The sequence below is a fragment of the Pelobates fuscus genome, chromosome 8 (genome assembly GCF_036172605.1).
Source record: "Pelobates fuscus isolate aPelFus1 chromosome 8, aPelFus1.pri, whole genome shotgun sequence".
In the NCBI taxonomy this organism is placed as follows: Eukaryota; Metazoa; Chordata; class Amphibia; order Anura; family Pelobatidae; genus Pelobates; species Pelobates fuscus.
In genome coordinates, this window is record NC_086324.1 from 6,167,122 (window position 1) to 6,194,848 (window position 27,727).

The window sequence follows — 27,727 nt, forward strand, 5'->3', positions numbered from 1 at the left end:
CAGTAGGAGTATTGGTAACTGAGTGAGACAGCCAGGGACACAGTAGGAGTATTGGTGGCTGAGTGAGACAGCCAGGGAAACAGTAGGAGTATTGGTGGCTTAGTGAGACAGCCAGGGACACAGTAGGAGTATTGGTGGCTGAGTGAGACAGCCAGGGACACAGTGAGAGCATTGGTGGCTGAGTGAGACAGTCAAGGATACAGTGGGAGTATTGGTGACTGAGTGAGACAGCCAGGGACACAGTAGGAGTATAGGTTGCTGAGTGAGACAGCCAAAGAAACAGTAGGAGTATGTGTGACTGAGTGAGACAGCCAGGGACACAGTAGGAGTATTGGTGGCTGAGTGAGACAGCCAGGGAAACAGTAGGAGTATTGGTGACTGAGTGAGACAGCCAGGTACACAGTAGGAGTATTGGTGGCTGAGTGAGACAGCCAGGTACACAGTAGGAGTATTGGTGGCTGAGTGAGACAGCCAGGGAAACAGTAAGAGTATTGGTGGCTGAGTGAGACAGCCAGGGACACTGTGAGAGCATTGGTGGCTGAGTGAGACAGTCAAGGATACAGTGGGAGTATTGGTGGCTGAGTGAGACAGCCATGGACACAGTGAAAGCATTGGTGGCTATGTGAGACATCCAGGGACCAAAGTGAGAGTATTTACGGCTTTGAGAGACAGCAAGAGACACAGTGACATTGCAAGAGACATTGGTGGCTGCATGAGACAGTCAGAGACACAGTGGGAGCATTGGTGGCTGAGTGAGACAGCCAGGGTCACAGTGAGAGCATTGGTGGCTGAGTAAGACAGTCAAGGATACAGTGGGAGTATAGGTGGCTGAGTGAGACAGCCATGGACACAGTGGATGCATTGGTGGCTGTGTGAGACAGCCAGGGACACAGTGGGAGCATTGGTGGCTGAGTGAGATAGCCATGGAAACAGTGAGAGCATTGGTGGTTATGTGAGACATCCAGGGATCAAAGTGAGAGTATTTGTGGCTGTGTGAGACAGCAAGATACACATTGAGAGTATTGGTGGCTGTGTGAGACAGTCAGAGACACGGTAAGAGCATTGGTGGCTGAGTGAGACAGCTAGAGACACAGTAGGAGCATTGGTGACTATGTGAGACAGTCAGGGACACATTGAGAGTATTGGTTGCTGAGTGAGACAGTCAAGGACACAGTGGGATTATTGGTGGCTGAGTGAGACAGCCAGAGACACATTGAAAGTATTGGTGGCTGAGTAAGACAGCCAGAGACACAGTAGGATTATTGGTGGCTGAGTGAAACCGCCAGGAACACCGTGAGAGCATTGGTGACTATGTGAAACAGCCACAGGCATAACAAGAGCATTGGTGGCTGAGCGAGACAGCCAGGGACACAGTAGGAGTATTGGTGGCTGAGCGAGACAGCCAGGGACACAGTAAGAGTATTGGTGGCTGAGTGAGACAGCCAGGGACACAGTAGGAGTATTGGTGGCTGAGCTAGACAGCCAGGGACACAGTAAGAGTATTGGTGGCTGAGTGAGACAGCCAGGGACACAATGAGAGCATTGGTGACTATGTGAGACAGCCACGGACCTAGTAAGAGCATTGATGACTATGTGAGACAGCCAGGGACACAGTGAGAGCTTTGGTGGCTGAGTGAGAGAGTCAAGGACACAGTGGGAGCATTGGTGGCTGAGTGAGACAGTGAAGGACAAAGTGAGAGCATTGGTGGCTAAGAGAGACAGCCAGAGACACAGTGAGAGCATTTGTGGCTGAGTGAGACAGCCAGGGACTAAGTGGGAGTATTGGTGGCTGAGTGAGACAGCCAGAGACACAGTATGAGTATTGGTAGCTGAGTGAGACAGCCAGGGACACAGTGGGCACATTGGTGGCTGAGTGAGACAACCAGGGAGACACAGAGCATTGGTGGCTGAGTTAGACAGCCAGAGGCACAGTGGTAGCTAAATGAGACAGCCAGGGACACAGTGAGAACATTGGTGGCTGAGTGAGACAGCCATGGACACAGTGGGTGTATTAGTGGCTAGGTGAGACAGCCAGGGACACAGTGAGAGCATTGGTGGCTGAGTGAGACAGTGAAGGACAAAGTGAGAGCATTAGTGACTGTGTGAGACAGCAAGAGACACAGTGAGAGCATTTGTGGCTGAGTGAGACAGCCCGGGACCAAGTGGGAGTATTGGTGGCTGAGTGAGACAGCAAAGGACACAGTGGGCTCATTGGTGGCTGGGTGGGACAGTCAGGGACAAAGTGAGAGTATAAGTGGCTGAGTGAGACAGCCATGGACACTCAGTGGGCGCATTGGTGTGTCCCTGGCTCTCTCACCTACCCAAAGTGAGAGCATTGGTGGCTGAGTAAGACAGCCAGGGACACAGTGGGTGCATAGGTGGCTGAGTGAGACAGCCAGGGACACAGTAGGAGTATTGGTGGCTGAGTGAGACAGCCAGGGACACAGTGGTAGTATTGGTGGCTGAGTGAGACAGTCAGAGACACAGTATGAGTATTGATGGCTGAGTGAAACAGCCAGGGACACAGTGGCAGTATTGGTTGCTGTGTGAGACAACCAGGGACACAATGGGAACATTTGTGGCTGGGTGAGACAGTCAGGGACAAAGTGAGAATATTGGTGGCTGAGTGAAACAGCCAGGGACACGGTGGCAGTATTGGTGGATGTGTGAGACATCCAGGGACAAATTGAGAGCATTGGTGACTGAGTGAGACAGTCAGGGACACAGTATGAGCATTGGTGGCTGAGTGAGACATCCAGGGACACAGTGAGAATATTGGTGGCTGAGTGAAACAGCCAGGGACACAGTGAGAATATTGGTGGCTGAGTGAAACAGCCAGGGACACAGTGAGAATATTGGTGGCTGAGTGAAACAGCCAGGGACACAGTGAGAATATTGGTGGCTGAGTGAAACAGCCAGGGACACAGTGATGGCATTGTTGGCTGAGTGAGACAGTCAATGACACAGTGAGAGTATTGGTGGCTGAGTGAGACAGTCAGTGACACAGTGGGCTCATTGGTGGCTGTTGGAGACAGTCAGGGACACGGGGGAATATTGGATGCTGTGGGAGACAGTTTCAATAAGCCATCAATACTCCCACTGTTTTTATGAAGTACCGGTAAATATTTTCCTGGGACACAGGCTCCAGACGAAGATGGTTTGGAAGCCATGTGTAAATGGGTTGCGGAAACCGTCCTAACATGGCGCTGTTCCAAATATCAATCTTGCAGAATGTTTGTTAATTTCTGGGAAATTATCTCTGAATATTTGGGGAATTATTCAGCTTTTACATTAACCACATCCTCCTCTGCCAATTAACAGAATAAATAGCTCTTCCTCAACAAGAAATCATTCTTCAGGGATGAGAACGGAACCCACCCCCAGACTCGCTATCGCGCCAAAAACATCTCCCTGTTTTATGATTCCCCCACAGTATATTAGGGTTGTACTGATTATGGTGGTTAATGGCTGTTATTATTATTCCGCTAAAATATAATAGTTACAGAATTGTAATAGCAGGCTCTATCACGCTATAATATAATGGTTACAGAATTGTAATAGCAGGCTATATCACGCTATAATGTAATAGTTACAGAATTGTAATAGCGGGGCTGTATCACACTATAATATAATAGTTACAGAATTGTAATAGCAGGCTATATCACGCTATAATGTAATAGTTACAGAATTGTAATAGCAGGGCTCTATCACGGTATAATATAATAGTTACAGGATTGTAATAGCAGGGCTCTATCACGCTATAATATAATAGTTACAGGATTGTAATAGCAGGGCTCTATCACGCTATAATATAATAGTTACAGAATTGTAATAGCAGGGCTCTATCACGCTATAATATAATAGTTACAGGATTGTAATAGCGGGGCTCTACCACGCTTTAATATAATAGTTACAGAATTGTAATAGCGGGGCTGTATCACGCTATAATATAATGGTTACAGAATTGTAATAGCAGGGCTGTATCACGCTATAATATAATAGTTACAGAATTGTAATAGCGGGGCTGTGTCACGCTATAATATAATGGTTACAGAATTGTAATAGCGGTGCTCTACCACGCTATAATATAATAGTTACAGAATTGTAATAGCGGGCTGTATCACGCTATAATATAATAGTTACAGAATTGTAATAGCAGGGCTGTGTCACGCTATAATATCATAGTTACAGAATTGTAATAGCGGGGCTATATCACGCTATAATATAATAGTTACAGAATTGTAATAGCGGGGCTGTGTCACGCTATAATATAATAGTTACAGAATTGTAATAGCGGGGCTATATCACGCTATAATATAATAGTCACAGAATTGTAATAGCTGGGCTATATCACGCTATAATATAATAGTTACAGGATTGTAATAGCGGGGCTCTATCACGCTTTAATTTAATAGTTACAGAATTGTAATAGCGGGGCTGTATCACGCTATAATATAATAGTTACAGAATTGTAATAGCGGGGCTCTATCACGCTATAATATAATTGTTACAGAATTGTAATAGCGGGGCTGTATCACGCTATAATATATTATTTACAGAATTGTAATAGCATGGCTGTATCACGCTATAATATAATAGTTACAGAATTATAATAGCGGGGCTGTATCACGCTATAATATAATGGTTACAGAATTGTAATAGGGGGGCTGTATCACGCTATAATATAATGGTTACAGAATTGTAATAGCGGGGCTGTACCACGCTATAATATAATAGTTACAGAATTGTAATAGCGGGGCTGTATAATATAATAGTTACAGAATTGTAATAGCGGGGCTGTATCACGCTATAATATAATAGTTACAGAATTGTAATAGCGGGGCTCTATCACGCTATAATATAATAGTTACAGAATTGTAATAGCAGGGCTCTACCACGCTATAATATAATAGTTACAGAATTGTAATAGCAGGGCTGTATCACAGTATAATATAATAGTTACAGAATTGTAATAGCGGGGCTGTATCACGCTATAATATATTATTTACAGAATTGTAATAGCATGGCTGTATCACGCTATAATATAATAGTTACAGAATTATAATAGCGGGGCTGTATCACGCTATAATATAATGGTTACAGAATTGTAATAGGGGGGCTGTATCACGCTATAATATAATGGTTACAGAATTGTAATAGCGGGGCTGTACCACGCTATAATATAATAGTTACAGAATTGTAATAGCGGGGCTGTATAATATAATAGTTACAGAATTGTAATAGCGGGGCTGTATCACGCTATAATATAATAGTTACAGAATTGTAATAGCGGGGCTCTATCACGCTATAATATAATAGTTACAGAATTGTAATAGCGGGGCTCTATCACGCTTTAATATAATGGTTACAGAATTGTAAAAGCGGGGCTCTATCACGCTATAATAGAAATAGTTACAGAATTGTAATAGCAGGGCTGTATCACACTATATTATAATAGTTACAGAATTGTAATAGCAGGGCAGTATCACGCTATAATATAATAGTTACAGAATTGTAATAGCGGGGCTCTACCATGCTATAATATAATAGTTACAGAATTGTAAAAGCGGGGCTCTATCACGCAATAATAGAAATAGTTACAGAATTGTAATAGCACTGCTGTATCACACTATATTATAATAGTTACAGAATTGTAATAGCAGGGCAGTATCACGCTATAATATAATAGTTACAGAATTGTAATAGCGGGGCTCTACCATGCTATAATATAATAGTTACAGAATTGTAAAAGCGGGGCTCTATCACGCTATAATAGAAATAGTTACAGAATTGTAATAGCAGGGCTGTATCACACTATATTATAATAGTTACAGAATTGTAATAGCAGGGCAGTATCACGCTATAATATACTAGTTACAGAATTGTAATAGCGGGGCTGTATCACTCTAAAATATAATAGTTACAGAATTGTAATAGCGGGGCTGTATCACGCTTTAATATAATGGTTACAGAATTGTAATAGCGGGGCTCAATCACACTATAATATAATAGTTACAGAATTCTAATAGCAGGGCTGTATCACGCTATAATATAATAGTTACAGAATTCTAATAGCGGGGCAGTATCACGCTATAATATAATAGTTACAGAATTGTAATAGCGGGGCTGTATCACTCTAAAATATAATAGTTACAGAATTGTAATAGCGGGGCTCTATCACGCTTTAATATAATGGTTACAGAATTGTAATAGCGGGGCTCAATCACACTATAATATAATAGTTACAGAATTCTAATAGCAGGGCTGTATCACGCTATAATATAATAGTTACAGAATTGTAATAGTGGGGCTCTATCACGCTATAATATAATAGTTACAGAATTGTAATAGCTGGGTTGTATCACGCTATAATATAATAGTTACAGAATTGTAAAAGCGGGGCTGTATTACACTATTAACTTGAAGTCAAGATGGTCATGATTTTATTAAATGGCGGGAATGTAAGTATAGTTTAATTAAATGGGGGTTATACTTATGGTTTTATTAAATGGGGGCTATAATTATGATTGTTTTAAATTGGAGGAATATAATTATGGTTTTATTAAATGGGGCTATAATTATGATTGTTTTAAAGTGGAGGAATATAATTATGGTTTTATTAAATGGGGAGGGGGTATAATTATGATTGTATTAAAGTGGAGGAATATAATTATGGTTTTATTAAATGGGGAGGGGGTATAATTATGATTGTATTAAAGTGGAGGAATATAATTATGGTTTTATTAAATGGGGGGTATAATAATGATTATATTAAAGTGGAGGAATATAATTATGGTTTTATTAAATGGGGAGGGGGTATAATAATGATTGTATTAAAGTGGAGGAATATAATTATGGTTTTATTAAATGGGGAGGGGGTATAATTATGATTGTATTAAAGTGGAGGAATATAATTATGGTTTTATTAAATGGGGAGGGGGTATAATTATGATTGTATTAAAGTGGAGGAATATAATTATGGTTTTATTAAATGGGGAGGGGGTATAATTATGATTGTATTAAAGTGGAGGAATATAATTATGGTTTTATTAAATGGGGGGTATAATAATGATTGTATTAAAGTGGAGGAATATAATTATGGTTTTATTAAATGGGGAGGGGGTATAATTATGATTGTATTAAAGTGGAGGAATATAATTATGGTTTTATTAAATGGGGAGGGGGTATAATTATGATTGTATTAAAGTGGAGGAATATAATTATGGTTTTAATAAATGGGGAGGGGGTATAATTATGATTGTATTAAAGTGGAGGAATATAATTATGGTTTTATTAAATGGGGGGTATACCGGTAATAATGATTGTATTAAAGTGGAGGAATATAATTATGGTTTTATTAAATGGGGAGGGGGTATAATTATGATTGTATTAAAGTGGAGGAATATAATTATGGTTTTATTAAATGGGGAGGGGGTATAATTATGATTGTATTAAAGTGGAGGAATATAATTATGGTTTTATTAAATGGGGGGTATACCGGTAATAATGATTGTATTAAAGTGGAGGAATATAATTATGGTTTTAATAAATGGAGAGGGGGGTATAATTATGATTGTATTAAAGTGGAGGAATATAATTATGGTTTTATTAAATGGGGGGGGGGGGGGTATAATTATGGTTTTATAAAATGGGGGGGGGGTATAATTATGGTTTTATTAAATGTTTGTGTGCGTGTGGGGGGGGGGGTATAATTATGGTTTTATTAAATGTTTGTGTGTGTGTGTGGGGGGGGGGAGTTATAATTATGGTTTTATTAAATGGGGAATAGAGGGGTGGTCTAGTGACAGTCATACTGCTCCAGTTTACTGCTTCTCCGATTTTTTTCCCAGGGATGCCACGGGTTAAAGGATAATCCCTGAGCAATGTTCTGCCATTCTGGGGAAAAGGCTTTGATGGGGTCAGGCAGGTTCCTTAGAGGAAATACCAAATGATTGTTAAGCAAAATTTGGACATCAGCCCAAGAATGCGAGCTGCGATCATTATCGGATGGTGCAAATCACTGTAATGACATTGTCTGTAATAACAGATAAAGAGCAATACTTGAAAAGACATTTCCTTGACACACATTGTGCAAGTTGGTGTGGATTTGTTTTATATATAAGGCTCCAACATGTGCTGCAGTGCTGTATAATGTGCATAACAAGCAAAGATAAAGTGAGGCAACTGCAGTTTGGGGGTTACAGTCCCTATAATTAAAATATTGAAATCCTGTGCCTGATACAATGTGTAAACATCCGGACAAATAAATGCGAATTTATGCTGATTAATGATTTCACACTGAGGACAAGACGCTCACATCTAGAACAGTAGACAGGAATAATCGGTCAGTAAAGATTTTCAATTGGTGGACAAGCATGCTACAGGGCTGAATTACAATCCGTGTCAGCTTGTTGGGGATGTGGATATTTTTAAAACACTCATCCTATAAAAGGTAACGCTGGTCACAATTTACCTGTGTTGTGCCAGGAGGTTATCACCTGCCCGGGGCAATGATTGGGGATGATGTGAGCTACAGAGCAGGAAGTAGATGATTCTGTTGAATTGGGTGATATAGGGAAAATTATCAGCACTGAGCTGTTTGAAAAAATACAGGAAAATAGTATAATTATTCTCACCACTCTATAGAAACCAATTGTGTTATTTGTTACTGTGACGGACTGTCTGGCACATCGACCGGATACCTCCATCAGTCGCTGCTTCCTAGTACTTGCGAGCACCCTAAGTACTGCACTGGAACACCATAACAACCATAAACCCCACAAACCGACGCAGCTTGGTTGGGGTCTCGCTGTCCTCCACCCACCCTTGACCCAAGACCAGGATCCAGCTTCCAGTGGGCAGACCTTTCCTAGTCCAGAGAACAAAGCAGGCTGCTCTTATAAGAGCAAGTGTTGTGATCCAAGGGAGTATAGTGATTATAGTACTCCCCAGAGTGTGAATATAGCTCTCCAATCCCCCAAACATGAGCCTGGACTTCATGAAGGGTTAAACAAATCTGTTTAATGGAAGCCACAACTGGCCTTTTATGACAGTCCCCATGCAAGGGGCCCTCCCTTTGGACCTGAGGGTAAACCACAGTAAAAACAAATACACAATCACATTGGCTCTCAGGTCCAGGACACTCCCATACAAAATAGGTCAATCCCTCCCCTATGCCTGGGAGATAATTGAGTCAAGCGCTGTATTAAACTCAATTATCTCCAGGCACAGAAAACACACATTTTCAAAACACCCCAACAGTACCTTAAAACACACAAAAAACACACAAAAGTTAAATCCCCTGTTGGCTCCGATCTGGGTGAAAACATATCCAAAAATCACCCAGATCGGTTCAGGGATTTCCTTGAAGTCATAGTTTTGGCCGACTGCACTCATGGTCCCATGCCCAAAACCGTTCCATAGAATCGCGGCTAAGTGCCGCTGGGCACCGACCGGGAACCGCAAAGTCTTCCTGCCAATAACAGTTCCATAGAATCACGGCATAAGTGTCGCTGGGGGACCGACTGGGAACCGCAAAGTTTTCATGCTGAAAATAGTTCCAGAGCATTCGCGGATTAGTCCGCCAGTGAGCTAGCGTTCGGTTCTATGGAAAATGCCGAACTAGTTGAACCAAGGGTAATCAAATATGGGTTTTAACAGTCGCTGACGTGGCCCATAGTCAGTGGGTAGGAGGCTGGCAAGCAGGCCCCTCCAAGAACATGTGGCGAGGCTCAGTTTGTCACAGTTACCTTTAGAATAACATTCCTGAATAAGAAACAGGTGGCGTTTCAGTAACACTATATTCCTGCTGTAACATTTCATTACATTTTTCCAGTATTTTTTATTTCTGTACACTCAGTGCTGTTCCCTTCGTTATTTAATAATCTGTCTCTTCCTTTTATTTAGGGTCCCTTTGTTCGCTGAATATTGAAAAGACGTTCCCCGAGGATGAGGGGCGCTATCACTGCATAGCTGAGAACGCTGCCGGGAAGGTGGAGTGCGCCTGTAACGTGACAGTAGAAGGTAAGTAAATGATCCTTCCTGTCCACGAAACCTCCAAAAAAAGTACAGATATAAAAATCTGATAAACCCATGACTCTATGTAACCCTGATACATCCAATAGAACCCTGCTCTATGTAACCCTGATACATCCAATAGAACCATGCTCTATGTAACCCTGATACATCCAATAGAACCCTGCTCTATGTAACCCTGATACATCCAATAGAACCCTGCTCTATGTAACCCTGATACATCCAATAGAACCCTGCTCTATGTAACCCTGATACATCCAATAGAACCCTGCTCTATGTAACCCTGATACATCCAATAGAACCCTGCCCTATGTAACCCTGATACATCCAATATAACCCTGCTCTATGTAACCCTGATACATCCAATAGAACCCTGCTCTATGTAACCCTGATACATCCAATAGAACCATGCTCTATGTAACCCTGATACATCCAATAGAACCCTGCTCTATGTAACCCTGATACATCCAATAGAACCATGCTCTATGTAACCCTGATACATCCAATAGAACCCTGCTCTATGTAACCCTGATACATCCAATAGAACCATGCTCTATGTAACCCTGATACATCCAATAGAACCCTGCTCTATGTAACCCTGATACATCCAATAGAACCATGCTCTATGTAACCCTGATACATCCAATAGAACCATGCTCTATGTAATCCTGATACATCCAATAGAACCATGCTCTATGTAACCCTGATACATCCAATAGAACCCTGCTCTATGTAACCCTGATACATCCAATAGAACCATGCTCTATGTAACCCTGATACATCCAATAGAACCCTGCTCTATGTAACCCTGATACATCCAATAGAACCCTGCTCTATGTAACCCTGATACATCCAATAGAACCATGCTCTATGTAACCCTGATACATCCAATAGAACCCTGCTCTATGTAACCCTGATACATCCAATAGAACCCTGCTCTATGTAACCCTGATACATCCAATAGAACCCTGCTCTATGTAACCCTGATACATCCAATAGAACCCTGCTCTATGTAACACTGATACATCCAATAGAACCCTGCTCTATGTAACCCTGATACATCCAATAGAACCCTGCTCTATGTAACCCTGATACATCCAATAGAACCCTGCTCTATGTAACCCTGATACATCCAATAGAACCCTGCTCTATGTAACCCTGATACATCCAATAGAACCCTGCTCTATGTAACCCTGATACATCCAATAGAACCCTGCTCTATGTAACCCTGATACATCCAATAGAACCCTGCTCTATGTAACCCTGATACATCCAATAGAACCCTGCTCTATGTAACCCTGATACATCCAATAGAACCCTGCTCTATGTAACCCTGATACATCCAATAGAACCCTGCTCTATGTAACCCTGATACATCCAATAGAACCCTGCTCTATGTAACCCTGATACATCCAATAGAACCCTGCTCTATGTAACCCTGATACATCCAATAGAACCCTGCTCTATGTAACCCTGATACATCCAATAGAACCATGCTCTATGTAACCCTGATACATCCAATAGAACCCTGCTCTATGTAACCCTGATACATCCAATAGAACCCTGCTCTATGTAACCCTGATACATCCAATAGAACCCTGCTCTATGTAACCCTGATACATCCAATAGAACCATGCTCTATGTAACCCTGATACATCCAATAGAACCCTGCTCTATGTAACCCTGATACATCCAATAGAACCATGCTCTATGTAATCCTGATACATCCAATAGAACCATGCTCTATGTAACCCTGATACATCCAATAGAACCCTGCTCTATGTAACCCTGATACATCCAATAGAACCATGCTCTATGTAACCCTGATACATCCAATAGAACCCTGCTCTATGTAACCCTGATACATCCAATAGAACCCTGCTCTATGTAACCCTGATACATCCAATAGAACCCTGCTCTATGTAACCCTGATACATCCAATAGAACCCTGCTCTATGTAACCCTGATACATCCAATAGAACCCTGCTCTATGTAACGCTGATACATCCAATAGAACCCTGCTCTATGTAACGCTGATACATCCAATAGAACCCTGCTCTATGTAACCCTGATACATCCAATAGAACCCTGCTCTATGTAACCCTGATACATCCAATAGAACCCTGCTCTATGTAACGCTGATTCATCCAATAGAACCCTGCTCTATGTAACGCTGATACATCCAATAGAACCCTGCTCTATGTAACCCTGATACATCCAATAGAACCATGCTCTATGTAACCCTGATACATCCAATATAACCCTGCTCTATGTAACCCTGATACATCCAATAGAACCATGCTCTATGTAACCCTGATACATCCAATAGAACCCTGCTCTATGTAACGCTGATTCATCCAATAGCACCCTGCTCTATGTAACCCTGATACATCCAATAGAACCCTGCTCTATGTAACCCTGATACATCCAATAGAACCCTGCTCTATGTAACCCTGATACATCCAATAGAACCCTGCTCTATGTAACCCTGATACATCCAATATAACCCTGCTCTATGTAACCCTGATACATCCAATAGAACCCTGCTCTATGTAACCCTGATACATCCAATAGAACCCTGCTCTATGTAACCCTGATACATCCAATAGAACCCTGCTCTATGTAACCCTGATACATCCAATAGAACCCTGCTCTATGTAACCCTGATACATCCAATAGAACCCTGCTCTATGTAACCCTGATACATCCAATAGAACCCTGCTCTATGTAACGCTGATTCATCCAATAGAACCCTGCTCTATGTAACCCTGATACATCCAATAGAACCCTGCTCTATGTAACCCTGATACATCCAATATAACCCTGCTCTATGTAACCCTGATACATCCAATAGAACCCTGCTCTATGTAACCCTGATACATCCAATAGAACCCTGCTCTATGTAACCCTGATACATCCAATAGAACCCTGCTCTATGTAACCCTGATACATCCAATATAACCCTGCTCTATGTAACCCTGATACATCCAATAGAACCCTGCTCTATGTAACCCTGATACATCCAATATAACCCTGCTCTATGTAACCCTGATACATCCAATAGAACCCTGCTCTATGTAACCCTGATACATCCAATAGAACCCTGCTCTATGTAACCCTGATACATCCAATAGAACCCTGCTCTATGTAACCCTGATACATCCAATAGAACCATGCTCTATGTAACCCTGATACATCCAATAGAACCCTGCTCTATGTAACCCTGATACATCCAATAGAACCCTGCTCTATGTAACCCTGATACATCCAATAGAACCCTGCTCTATGTAACCCTGATACATCCAATAGAACCCTGCTCTATGTAACCCTGATACATCCAATAGAACCCTGCTCTATGTAACCCTGATACATCCAATAGAACCCTGCTCTATGTAACGCTGATACATCCAATAGAACCCTGCTCTATGTAACGCTGATACATCCAATAGAACCCTGCTCTATGTAACCCTGATACATCCAATAGAACCCTGCTCTATGTAACCCTGATACATCCAATAGAACCCTGCTCTATGTAACCCTGATACATCCAATAGAACCCTGCTCTATGTAACCCTGATACATCCAATAGAACCCTGCTCTATGTAACCCTGATACATCCAATAGAACCCTGCTCTATGTAACCCTGATACATCCAATAGAACCCTGCTCTATGTAACCCTGATACATCCAATAGAACCCTGCTCTATGTAACCCTGATACATCCAATAGAACCCTGCTCTATGTAACCCTGATACATCCAATAGAACCCTGCTCTATGTAACGCTGATAGACCCGATAGACCCCAGCCCTATGTAACCGTGATACATCCAATAGAACCCTGCTCTATTTAACCCTGATACATCCAATAGAACCCTGCTCTATTTAACCCTGATACATCCAATATAACCCTGCTCTATGTAACCCTGATACATTCGATCTATGTAACCCTGACACATCCGATAGACCCCATCCCTATGTAACCGTGATACATCCGATAGACCCCCACCCTATGTAACCCTGTCACATCCTATAGACCCCTGCCCTATCTAACCCTGACACATCCGATAGACCCCTGCCCTATCTAACGCTGATAGATCCGATAGACCCCTGCTCTATGTAACCCTGATACATTCGATCTATGTAACCCTGACACATCCGATAGACCCCCGCCCTATCTAACCCTGACACATCCGATAGATCCCCGCCATATGTAACACTGACACATTTGATAGATCCTGCTCTATATAACTCTGGAACACCCGATAGACCCCTGCCCTACGTAACCCTGACACATCCGATAGACCCCTGCCCTACGTAACCCTGACACATCCGATAGACCCCTGCCCTACGTAACCCTGACACATCCGATAGACCCCTGCCCTACGTAACCCTGACACATCCGATAGACCCCTGCCCTACCTGACATATCCAATAGACCCCTGCTCTATGTAACACTGCTACATCCGATAGATCCCTGCCCTATGTAAGCCTGACACATGCTATAGACCCTGCCCTACGTAACCCTGACACATCCGATAGACCCCTGCCCTACGTAACCCTGTCACATCCGATAGACCCCTGCCCTATGTAAGCCTGACACATCCGATAGACCCCTGCCCTCTGTAATCCTGACATATCCAATAGACCCCTGCTCTATGTAACACTGCTACATCCGATAGACCCCTGCCCTATGTAATCCTGACACATGCTATAGACCCCTGCCCTATGTAACCTTGACACATCCGATAGATCCCTTCTCTATCTAACACTGATAGATCCGAGAGACCCCTGCCCTATCTAACCCTGACATATCCCTACACTAATATAGCATGGCCTGATGTAAGCCTGACACATCAAATAGACCCTACCCCATCTAATCCTGGCACATCCTTACCCTGATATAGCCCAGCCCTATGTAACCCTTGCATATCCCTTACTCTGGTAGAACCCTGCCCTATATAATCCTGACACATCCGATAGACCCCTGCTCTATGTAACCTTGGCACATCTGATAGACCCCTGCCCTACGTAATCCTGGAACATCCCTTACTCTGATAGAACCCTGCCCTATGAAACCCGGACACATCCGATAGACCCCTGCCCTATGTAACACATCCGATAGACCCCTGCTCTATCTAACCCTGGCACATCCGATAGACCCCTGTCCTATCTAACACTGACACGTGATAGACCTCTGCCCTATGAAACCCTGACACATCCGATAGACTCCTGCCCTATGTAACCGTGACACATCCGATAGACCCCTGCCCTATGTAACCCTGACACATCCGATAGACCCCTGGCAAACACTGACAGACCCCTGCCCTATCTAACCCTGACATATCCCTATCATGAGATAGCATGGCCCGATGTAAGCCTGATACATCCAATAGACCCCTGCCCTATCTAACCCTGACATATCCCTATCATGAGATAGCATGGCCCGATGTAAGCCTGACACATCCAATAGACCTCTGCCCTATCTAACCCTGGCACATCCCCACCCTAAAATAGCCCAGCCCTATGTAACTCTGGCACATCCCTTACTCTGATAGAACCCTGCCCTATGTAACCCTGGAACATCCCTTACTCTGATAGACCCCTGCCCTATGTAACTCTAACACATTCGATAGACCTCTGCAGCTCTGCCCTATGTAACCCTGACACATGTGATAGAACCCTGCCCTATGTAACCCTGACACATCGGATAGAGCCTCGCCCAATGAAACCCCGACACATCCGATAGACCCCTGCCCTATCTAACCCTGGCACATCCCCACCCTAAAATAGCCCAGCCCTATGTAACTCTGGCACATCCCTTACTCTGATAGAACCCTGCCCTATGTAACCCTGGAACATCCCTTACTCTGATAGACCCCTGCCCTATGTAACTCTAACACATTCGATAGACCTCTGCAGCTCTGCCCTATGTAACCCTGACACATGTGATAGAACCCTGCCCTATGTAACCCTGACACATCGGATAGACCCTCGCCCAATGTAACCCCGACACATCCGATAGACCCCTGCCCTATCTAACCCTGGCACATCCCCACCCTAAAATAGCCCAGCCCTATGTAACCCTGACACATGCGATAGACCCCATGCCTTATGTAACCCTGACACATCCGATAGACCCCTACTCTATGTAACCCGGACACATCCGATAGGCCCCTACTCTATGTAACCCGGACACATCCGATAGACCCCTGCTCTATGTAACCCTAACACATGCGATAGACCCCATGCCTTATGTAACCCTGACACATCCGATAGACCCCTGCCCTATGTAACCCTGACACATGCGATAGACCCCCATGCCTTATGTAACCCTGACACATCCGATAGACCCCTGCCCTATGTTACCCTAACACATGCGATAGACCCCATGCCTTATGTAACCCTGACACATCCGATAGACCCCTGCCCTATGTAACCCTGACACATCCGATAGACCCCTGCTCTAGGTAACTCTAACACATTCGATAGACCTCTGCGGCTCTGCCCTATGTAACCCTGACACATGCGATAGACCCCTGCCCTATGTAACCTTGGCACGTCTGATAGACCCCTTCCCTATGTAACCCTGGAACATCCCTTACTCTGATAGGCCCCTGCTCTATGTAATCTGGACACATTTGATAGACCCCATGCCTTATGTAACCCTGACACATTCGATAGACCATCGCCCTATGTAACCCTGACACATCCGATAGACCCTTGCTCTATGTAACCTTGGCACGTCTGATAGACCCTTTCCCTATGTAACCCTGGAACATCCCTTACTCTGATAGACCCCTGCCCTATGTAACCCCGGCACATCCGATAGACCCCTGCTATATGTAACCTTGGCACGTCTGATAGACCCTTTCCCTATGTAACCCTGGAACATCCCTTACTCTGATAGACCCCTGCTCTATGTAATCCTGACACGTCCGATAGGCCCCTGCCTTATGTAACCCGGACACATACGATAGGCCCTGCTCTACGTAACCCTGACACATCCGATAGGCCCTTGCCCTATGTAATCCGGACACATCCGATAGGCCCTTGCTTTATGTAACCCTGAAACATCCAATAGGCCCCTGCCTTACGTAACCCGGACACATGCGATAGACCCCTGCCCTATGTAATCCGGACACATCCGATAGGCCCTTGCTTTATGTAACCCTGAAACATCCAATAGGGCTCTGCCTTACGTAACCCGGACACATCCGATAGGCCCCTGCTCTATGTAACCCTCACACATCCGATAGGCCCCTGCTCTTTGTAACCCGGACACATCCGATAGGCCCCTGCTCTATGATAGACCCCTGCCCTATGTAACCGGGACACATCCGATAGGCCCCAGCTCTATGTAACCCTAACACATCCGATAGGCCCCTGCTCTTTGTAACCCGGACACATCCGATAGGCCCCTGCTCTATGTAACCCGGACACATCCGATAGGCCCCTGCTCTATGTAACCCGGACACATCCGATAGGCCCCTGCTCTATGTAACCCGGACACATCCGATAGGCCCCTGCTCTATATAACCCTAACACATCCGATAGGCCCCTGCTCTATGTAACCCTCACACATCCGATAGGCCCCTGCTCTATGTAACACTGATACATCCCTGCCCCTATACCTGCATCTTTCTCTGTGTTCCCATCCACTTCCTATAGCAGATGTTTTTGATTCCTATCCATCGGTATTTCAGTAAATTGATGTCATCGCGGAGGCTGTGATTACGGATAGAGTGAGTGACACAGACATCTGACCGACACAGTGCCATTCTGCATCATTTGTGGATATCTCAGCTGTTATCAGCCATCTCTGTTCATGGCCATTGCTTTAGCCAATATACCTTACTTATAATCTGGGGGACCTTCGGAACCCATTATCCTTTATTCAATTAATTCCAGATTTGGGGTTTCGCAGTAGTAATGAAAGTTTTAGATCCATCTAGGAAAATGTTTTTTTCTGTCAGCGATTGTAGTTTCTCCTGTATTTGTAATATTATTTTTGATGTTGAAATATTAGCTGTATTAGTCCAACATTTAGACTTTATAACCGGAGGATCCCTAAACATAATGACATAATGATAATCTATCATTTCACTTCCAATATGAGTTTGTTAGTGTTAGGGAGATATCAACATGTTCTAGAAAGCTGGACATGAAAGTTACAAGAACCCTGACCCAGTGAGCTTACACTCTGTTATATTTTATTTTAGACACGTCCGGCAATAAAGGTATTAAAAAAAGCAAGAAGCCGCGAACGAGTATTGCATCCGCCAACGCCATTGACAGTAAGTGATCATTATCTGTCTGCGCCTCTCGCTTTCCTTTCATCCCGCAGCTTGTAATAATTTATATTTGCCGTACGATTAGGTTTCCTAGAGTTTAATCATTATTGTATGCTTAGTGTGAGCTTTCCTATAGGTCGTACTTTCTATTCACATTGTGTCCGGTGCCGGTAACGCATAGCGGTTTAGTAAAAAAAATAGAAATTGGGGAGAATTGAGAAGACAGGCGATTTTGGAAAATTCACCATTTCTTTTCCAACTTAAAGGGACACTATAGTCACCTGAACAACTTTAGCTTAATGAAGCAGTTTTGGTGTATATAACATGCCCCTGCAGCCTCACTGCTCAATCCTCTGCCATTTAGGAGTTAAATCCCTTTGTTTATGAACCCTAGTCACACCTCCCTGCATGTGACTTGCACAGCCTTCCATAAACACTTCCTGTAAAAAGAGCCCTATATAGGCTTTCTTTATTGCAAGCTCTGTTTAATTAAGATTTTCTCATCCCCTGCTATGGTAATAGCTTGCTAGACCCTGCAAGAGCCTCCTGTATGTGATTAAAGTTCAATTTAGAGATTGAGATACAATTATTTAAGGTAAATTACATCTGTTTGAAAGTGAAACCAGTTTTTGTTTTCATGCATGCTCTGTCAATCGTAGCCAGGGGAGGTGTGGCTAGGGCTGCATAAACAGAAACAGAGTGATTTAACTCCTAAATGGCAGTGAATTGAGCAGTGAAATTGCAGGGGAATTATCTATACACTAAAACTGCTTTATTTAGCAAAAGTAATTTAGGTGACTATAGTGTTCCTTTAATCTTTTGCCTTTAAATTGCCAATTTAATATTATTACTGATGACATCAATATTTACTCTTTTACTTCTAAATCCAGCTAGGGACAGCAGCAGTCCCCCCATCCCCCTATTCCCACCAGTAACGTGAACCCCAAGTACAATGTTGGCTTTCGTTTTTCACTATGAACTCATCCAGGAATTGTTAGCTCTTGTGACCTTTGTACAAAGCTTATATCTTCGCAGTAACATGAACCCTGTATAGGCAGCCGCAGGGCATGGCCGAGTCTGGATTAACCTGGTGTAAACCCTGGAACATGCAGCAGGTTACATCCATCTTTCTCCCTTCTTTAATTTCTCTCCTTATTTTGTTCTCTTTCTCCCTTCTTTACATTTCTTCCTTCCTCCCCCCCCCTTCCTTTTGTCCTTTTCCCATTCTTCCTGCCTCCCTGTCCATGTTAATAACAGTGAGGACTCCTGCCCATGTTAGTAGTCGCTGTATGAGGACTGCTGGCCATGTTAGTAGTCACTGTATGAGGACTGTTGGCCATGTTAGTAGTCGCTGTATGAGGACTGCTGGCCATGTTAGTAGTCGCTGTATGAGGACTGCTGGCCATGTTAGTAGTCGCTGTATGAGGACTGCTGGCCATGTTAGTAGTCGCTGTATGAGGACTGCTGGCCATGTTAGTAGTCGCTGTATGAGGACTGCTGGCCATGTTAATAGTCGCTGTATGTGGACTGCTGGCCATGTTAGTAGTCGCTGTATGAGCACTCCTGGCCATGTTAGTAGTCGCTGTATGAGGAGTGTTGGCCATGTTAGTAGTCGCTGTATGAGGACTGCTGGCCATGTTGGTAGTCGCTGTATGTGGACTGTTGGCCATGTTAGTAGTCGCTGTATGAGGACTGCTGGCCATGTTAGTAGTCACTGTATGAGCACTCCTGGCCATGTTAGTAGTCGCTGTATGAGCACTCCTGGCCATGTTAGTAGTCGCTGTATGAGGAGTGTTGGCCATGTTAGTAGTCACTGTATGAGCACTCCTGGCCATGTTAGTAGTCGCTGTATGAGGAGTGTTGGCCATGTTAGTAGTCGCTGTATGAGGACTGCTGGCCATGTTGGTAGTCGCTGTATGTGGACTGCTGGCCATGTTAGTAGTCGCTGTATGAGCACTCCTGGCCATGTTAGTAGTCGCTGTATGAGGAGTGTTGGCCATGTTAGTAGTCGCTGTATGAGGACTGCTGGCCATGTTGGTAGTCGCTCTATGTGGACTGTTGGCCATGTTAGTAGTCGCTGTATGAGGACTGCTGGTCATGTTAGTAGTCACTGTATGAGGACTGCTGGTCATGTTAGTAGTCACTGTATGAGGACTGCTGGTCATGTTAGTAGTCACTGTATGAGCACTCCTGGCCATGTTAGTAGTCGCTGTATGAGGAGTGTTGGCCATGTTAATAGTCGCTGTATGAGGACTGCTGGCCATGTTGGTAGTCGCTGTATGTGGACTGTTGGCCATGTTAGTAGTCGCTGTATGAGGACTGCTGGTCATGTTAGTAGTCACTGTATGAGGACTGCTGGCCATGTTAGTAGTCGCTGTATGAGCACTCCTGGCCATGTTAGTAGTCGCTGTATGAGGACTGCTGGCCATGTTAGTAGTCACTGTATGAGCACTCCTGGCCATGTTAGTAGTCGCTGTATGAGGACTGCTGGCCATGTTAGTAGTCGCTGTATGAGGACTGTTGGCCATGTTAGTAGTCGCTGTATGAGGACTGCTGGCCATGTTAGTAGTCGCTGTATGTGGACTGCTGGCCATGTTAGTAGTCGCTGTATGAGGACTGTTGGCCATGTTAGTAGTCACTGTATGAGGACTCCAGGCCATGTTAGTAGTCGCTGAATGAGGACTGCTGCCCATGTTAGTAGTCGCTGTATGAGGACTGCTGGCCATGTTAGTAGTCGCTGTATGAGGACTGCTGGCCATGTTAGTAGTCGCTGTATGAGGACTGCTGGCCATGTTAGTAGTCGCTGTATGAGGACTGCTGGCCATGTTAGTAGTCGCTGTATAAGGACTGTTGGCCATGTTAATAGTCGCTGTATGAGGACTGTTGGCCATGTTAGTAGTCGCTGTATGAGGACTGCTGGCCATGTTAGTAGTCGCTGTATGTGGACTGCGGGCCATGTTAGTAGTCGCTGTATGAGGACTGCTGGCCATGTTAGTAGTCGCTGTATGAGCACTCCTGGCCATGTTAGTAGTCGCTGTATGAGGACTGCTGGCCATGTTAGTAGTCGCTGTATGTGGACTGCTGGCCATGTTAGTAGTCGCTGGATGAGGACTGTTGGCCATGTTAGTAGTCGCTGTATGAGGACTGTTGGCCATGTTAGTAGTCGCTGTATGAGCACTCCTGGCCATGTTAGTAGTCGCTGTATGAGGACTGCTGGCCATGTTAGTAGTCGCTGTATGAGGACTGCTGGCCATGTTAGTAGTCGCTGTATGTGGACTGCTGGCCATGTTAGTAGTCGCTGTATGAGCACTCCTGGCCATGTTAGTAGTCGCTGTATGAGAACTGCTGGCCATATTAGTAGTCGCTGTATGTGGACTCCTGGCCATGTTAGTAGTCGCTGTATGAGGACTGCTGGCCATGTTAGTAGTCGCTGTATGTGGACTCCTGGTCATGTTAGTAGTCGCTGTATGAGCACTCCTGGCCATGTTAGTAGTCGCTGTATGAGGACTGCTGGCCATGTTAGTAGTCGCTGTATGAGGACTGCTGCCCATGTTAGTAGTCGCTGTATGAGGACTCCTGGCCATGTTAGTAGTCGCTGTATGAGCACTCCTGGCCATGTTAGTAGTCGCTGTATGAGGACTGCTGGCCATGTTAGTAGTCGCTGTATGAGGACTGCTGGCCATATTAGTAGTCGCTGTATGTGGACTCCTGGCCATGTTAGTAGTCTCTGTATGAGCACTCCTGGCCATGTTAGTAGTCGCTGTATGAGGACTGCTGGCCATGTTAGTAGTCGATGTATGAGCACTCCTGGCCATGTTAGTAGTCGCTGTATGAGCACTCCTGGCCATGTTAGTAGTCGCTGTATGAGGACTGCTGGCCATATTAGTAGTCGCTGTATGTGGACTCCTGGCCATGTTAGTAGTCGCTGTATGAGCACTCCTGGCCATGTTAGTAGTCGCTGTATGTGGACTGCTGGCCATGTTAGTAGTCGCTGTATGAGCACTCCTGGCCATGTTAGTAGTCGCTGTATGAGGACTGCTGGCCATGATAGTAGTCGCTGTATGAGGACTGCTGGCCATGTTAGTAGTCGCTGTATGAGGACTGCTGGCCATGTTAGTAGTCGCTGTATGAGGACTGCTGGCCATGTTAGTAGTCGCTGTATGAGGACTGTTGGCCATGTTAGTAGTCGCTGTATGAGGACTGCTGGCCATGTTAGTAGTCACTGTATGAGCACTCCTGGCCATGTTAGTAGTCGCTGTATGAGCACTCCTGGCCATGTTAGTAGTCGCTGTATGAGCACTCCTGGCCATGTTAGTAGTCGCTGTATGAGCACTCCTGGCCATGTTAGTAGTCGCTGTATGAGCACTCCTGGCCATGTTAGTAGTCGCTGTATGAGCACTCCTGGCCATGTTAGTAGTCGCTGTATGAGCACTCCTGGCCATGTTAGTAGTCGATGTATGAGGACTGTTGGCCATGTTAGTAGTCACTGTATGAGCACTCCTGGCCATGTTAGTAGTCACTGTATGAGCACTCCTGGCCATGTTAATAGTCGCTGTATGAGCACTCCTGGCCATGTTAGTAGTCGCTGTATGAGGACTGCTGGCCATGTTAGTAGTCACTGTATGAGCACTCCTGGCCATGTTAGTAGTCACTGTATGAGCACTCCTGGCCATGTTAGTAGTCGCTGTATGAGCACTCCTGGCCATGTTAGTGGTCGCTGTATGAGCTCTCCTGGCCATGTTAGTGGTCGCTGTATGAGCACTCCTGGCCATGTTAATAGTCGCTGTATGAGCACTCCTGGCCATGTTAGTGGTCGCTGTATGAGCACTCTTGGCCATGTTAGTAGTCACTGTATGAGCACTCCTGGCCATGTTAGTAGTCACTGTATGAGCACTCCTGGCCATGTTAGTAGTCGCTGTATGAGCACTCCTGGCCATGTTAATAGTCGCTGTATGAGCACTCCTGGCCATGTTAGTAGTCACTGTATGAGAACTGCTGGCCATATTAGTAGTCGCTGTATGTGGACTCCTGGCCATGTTAGTAGTCGCTGTATGAGGACTGCTGGCCATGTTAGTAGTCACTGTATGTGGACTCCTGGTCATGTTAGTAGTCACTGTATGAGCACTCCTGGCCATGTTAGTAGTCGCTGTATGAGGACTGCTGGCCATGTTAGTAGTCGCTGTATGAGGACTGCTGGCCATGTTAGTAGTCGCTGTATGAGGACTCCTGGCCATGTTAGTAGTCGCTGTATGAGGACTGCTGGCCATGTTAGTAGTCGCTGTATGAGGACTGCTGGCCATGTTAGTAGTCGCTGTATGAGGACTGCTGGCCATGTTAGTAGTCGCTGTATGAGGACTGTTGGCCATGTTAGTAGTCGCTGTATGAGGACTGCTGGCCATGTTAGTAGTCGCTGTATGAGGACTCCTGGCCATGTTAGTAGTCACTGTATGAGGACTGTTGGCCATGTTAGTAGTCGCTGTATGAGGACTGCTGGCCATGTTAGTAGTCACTGTATGAGCACTCCTGGCCATGTTAGTAGTCGCTGTATGAGCACTCCTGGCCATGTTAGTAGTCGCTGTATGAGCACTCCTGGCCATGTTAGTAGTCGCTGTATGAGCACTCCTGGCCATGTTAGTAGTCGCTGTATGAGCACTCCTGGCCATGTTAGTAGTCGATGTATGAGGACTGTTGGCCATGTTAGTAGTCGCTGTATGAGCACTCCTGGCCATGTTAGTAGTCGCTGTATGAGCACTCCTGGCCATGTTAGTAGTCGCTGTATGAGCACTCCTGGCCATGTTAGTAGTCACTGTATGAGCACTCCTGGCCATGTTAATAGTCGCTGTATGAGCACTCCAGGCCATGTTAGTGGTCGCTGTATGAGCACTCCTGGCCATGTTAGTGGACGCTGTATGAGCACTCCTGGCCATGTTAGTAGTCACTGTATGAGCACTAATGGCCATGTTAATAGTCGCTGTATGAGCACTCCAGGCCATGTTAGTGGTCGTTGTATGAGCACTCTTGGCCATGTTAGTAGTCACTGTATGAGCACTCCTGGCCATGTTAGTAGTCGCTGTATGAGCACTCCTGGCCATGTTAATAGTCGCTGTATAAGCACTCCTGGCCATGTGAGTAGTCACTGTATGAGCACTCCTGGCCATGTTAATAGTCGCTGTATGAGCACTGCTGGCCATGTTAGTAGTCACGGTATGAGCACTCCTGGCCATGTTAGTAGTCGCTGTATGAGCACTCCTGGCCATGTTAGTGGACGCTGTATGAGCACTCCTGGCCATGTTAGTGGTCGCTGTATGAGCACTCTTGGCCATGTTAGTAGTCACTGTATGAGCACTCCTGGCCATGTTAGTAGTCGCTGTATGAGCACTCCTGGCCATGTTAATAGTCGCTGTATAAGCACTCCTGGCCATGTGAGTAGTCACTGTATGAGCACTCCTGGCCATGTTAATAGTCGCTGTATGAGCACTGCTGGCCATGTTAGTAGTCACGGTATGAGCACTCCTGGCCATGTTAGTAGTCGCTGTATGAGGACTGTTGGCCATGTTAGTAGTCGCTGTATGAGGACTGCTGGCCATGTTAGTAGTCGCTGTATGAGCACTCCTGGCCATGTTAGTAGTCGCTGTATGAGCACTCCTGGCCATGTTAGTGGTCGCTGTATGAGCACTCCTGGCCATGTTAGTAGTCGCTGTATGAGCACTCCTGGCCATGTTAGTAGTCGCTGTATGAGCACTCCTGGCCATGTTAATAGTCGCTGTATGAGAACTGCTGGCCATGTTAGTAGTCGCTGTATGAGCACTCCTGGCCATGTTAGTAGTCGCTGTATGAGGACTGCTGGCCATGTTAGTAGTCACTGTATGAGCACTCCTGGCCATGTTAGTAGTCGCTGTATGAGCACTCCTGGCCATGTTAGTAGTCGCTGTATGAGGACTGCTGGCCATGTTAGTAGTCGCTGTATGAGCACTCCTGGCCATTTTAGTAGTCGCTGTATGAGGACTCCTGGCCATGTTAATAGTCGATGTATGAGCACTCCTGGCCATGTTAGTAGTCGCTGTATGAGCACTCCTGGCCATGTTAGTAGTCGCTGTATGAGGACTGCTGGCCATGTTAATAGTCGCTGTATGAGCACTCCTGGCCATGTTAGTAGTCTTTGTATGAGCACTCCTGGCCATGTTAGTAGTCGCTGTATGAGCACTCCTGGCCATGTTAGTAGTCGCTGTATGAGGACTGCTGGCCATGTTAATAGTCGCTGTATGAGCACTCCTGGCCATGTTAGTAGTCTTTGTATGAGCACTCCTGGCCATGTTAGTAGTCGCTGTATGAGCACTCCTGGCCATGTTAGTAGTCGCTGTATGAGAACTGCTGGCCATGTTAGTAGTCGCTGTATGAGCACTCCTGGCCATGTTAGTAGTCGCTGTATGAGGACTGCTGGCCATGTTAGTAGTCACTGTATGAGCACTCCTGGCCATGTTAGTAGTCGCTGTATGAGCACTCCTGGCCATGTTAGTAGTCGCTGTATGAGGACTGTTGGCCATGTTAGTAGTCGCTGTATGAGGACTGCTGGCCATGTTAGTAGTCGCTGTATGAGCACTCCTGGCCATGTTAATAGTCGCTGTATGAGCACTCCTGGCCATGTTAGTAGTCGCTGTATGAGCACTCCTGGCCATGTTAGTAGTCGCTGTATGAGGACTGCTGGCCATGTTAATAGTCGCTGTATGAGAACTGCTGGCCATGTTAGTAGTCCATGTATGAGCACTCCTGGCCATGTTAGTAGTCGCTGTATGAGCACTCCTGGCCATGTTAGGAGTCGCTGTATGAACACTCCTGGCCATGTTAATAGTCGCTGTATGAGAACTGCTGGCCATGTTAGTAGTCGCTGTATGAGCACTCCTGGCCATGTTAGTAGCCGCTGTATGAGGACTGCTGGCCATGTTAGTAGTCACTGTATGAGCACTCCTGGCCATGTTAGTAGTCGCTGTATGAGCACTCCTGGCCATGTTAATAGTCGCTGTATGAGAACTGCTGGCCATGTTAGTAGTCGCTGTATGAGCACTCTTGGCCATGTTAGTAGTCGCTGTATGAGCACTCCTGGACATGTTAATAGTCGCTGTATGAGAACTGCTGGCCATGTTAGTAGTCGCTGTATGAGCACTCCTGGCCATGTTAGTAGTCGCTGTATGAGCACTCCTGGACATGTTGATAGTCGCTGTATGAGGACTGCTGGCCATGTTAGTAGTCGCTGTATGAGGACTGCTGGCCATGTTAGTAGTCGCTGTATGAGGACTGCTGGCCATGTTAGTAGTCGCTGTATGAGGACTGTTGGCCATGTTAGTAGTCGCTGTATGAGCACTCCTGGCCATGTTAGTAGCCGCTGTATGAGCACTCCTGGCCATGTTAGTAGTCGCTGTATGAGCACTCCTGGCCATGTTAGTAGTCGCTGTATGAGCACTCCTGGCCATGTTAGTAGTCACTGTATGAGCACTCCTGGCCATGTTAGTAGTCGCTGTATGAGCACTCCTGGCCATGTTAGTAGTCGCTGTATGAGCACTCCTGGCCATGTTAGTAGTCACTGTATGAGCACTCCTGGCCATGTTAGTAGTCGCTGTATGAGCACTCCTGGCCATGTTAGTAGTCGCTGTATGAGCACTCCTGGCCATGTTAGTAGTCTTTGTATGAGCACTCCTGGCCATGTTAGTAGTCGCTGTATGAGCACTCCTAGCCATGTTAGTAGTCGCTGTTTGAGCACTCCTGGCCATGTTAGTAGTCGCTGTATGAGGACTGCTGGCCATGTTAGTAGTCACTGTATGAGCACTCCTGGCCATGTTAGTAGTCGCTGTATGAGCACTTCTGGCCATGTTAGTAGTCGCTGTATGAGCACTCCTGGCCATGTTAGTAGTCGCTGTATGAGCACTCCTGGCCATGTTAGTAGTCGCTGTATGAGCACTCCTGGCCATGTTAGTAGTCTTTGTATGAGCACTCCTGGCCATGTTAGTGGTCGCTGTATTAGGACTGTTGGCCATGTTAGTAGCCGCTGTATGAGCATTCCTGGCCATGTTAGTAGTCGCTGTATGAGGACTCCTGGCCATGTTAGTAGTCACTGTATGAGCACTCCTGGCCATGTTAGTAGTCACTGTATGAGCACTCCTGGCCATGTTAGTAGTCACTGTATGAGCACTCCTGGCCATGTTAGTAGTCGCTGTATGAGCACTTCTGGCCATGTTAGTAGTCGCTGTATGAGCACTCCTGGCCATGTTAGTAGTCGCTGTATGAGCACTCCTGGCCATGTTAGTAGTCGCTGTATGAGCACTCCTGGCCATGTTAGTAGTCACTGTATGAGCACTCCTGGCCATGTTAGTAGTCGCTGTATGAGCACTCCTGGCCATGTTAGTAGT

The 27,727-nt window shown here is 45.3% G+C and overlaps 1 protein-coding gene across 1 annotated transcript in view; it reads left to right on the top strand.

The window, feature by feature from the left end:
• The window catches only part of MYLK (myosin light chain kinase), a 246,733-nt gene that overhangs the window by 118,052 nt on the left and 100,954 nt on the right, over positions 1–27,727 (top strand). Inside the window, exons 18-19 of the mRNA XM_063429182.1 lie at positions 9,907–10,023; positions 18,255–18,329. Of these exons, the coding sequence (XP_063285252.1) occupies positions 9,907–10,023; positions 18,255–18,329 (192 nt within the window). The remainder of the gene's footprint in view (positions 1–9,906; positions 10,024–18,254; positions 18,330–27,727) is intronic.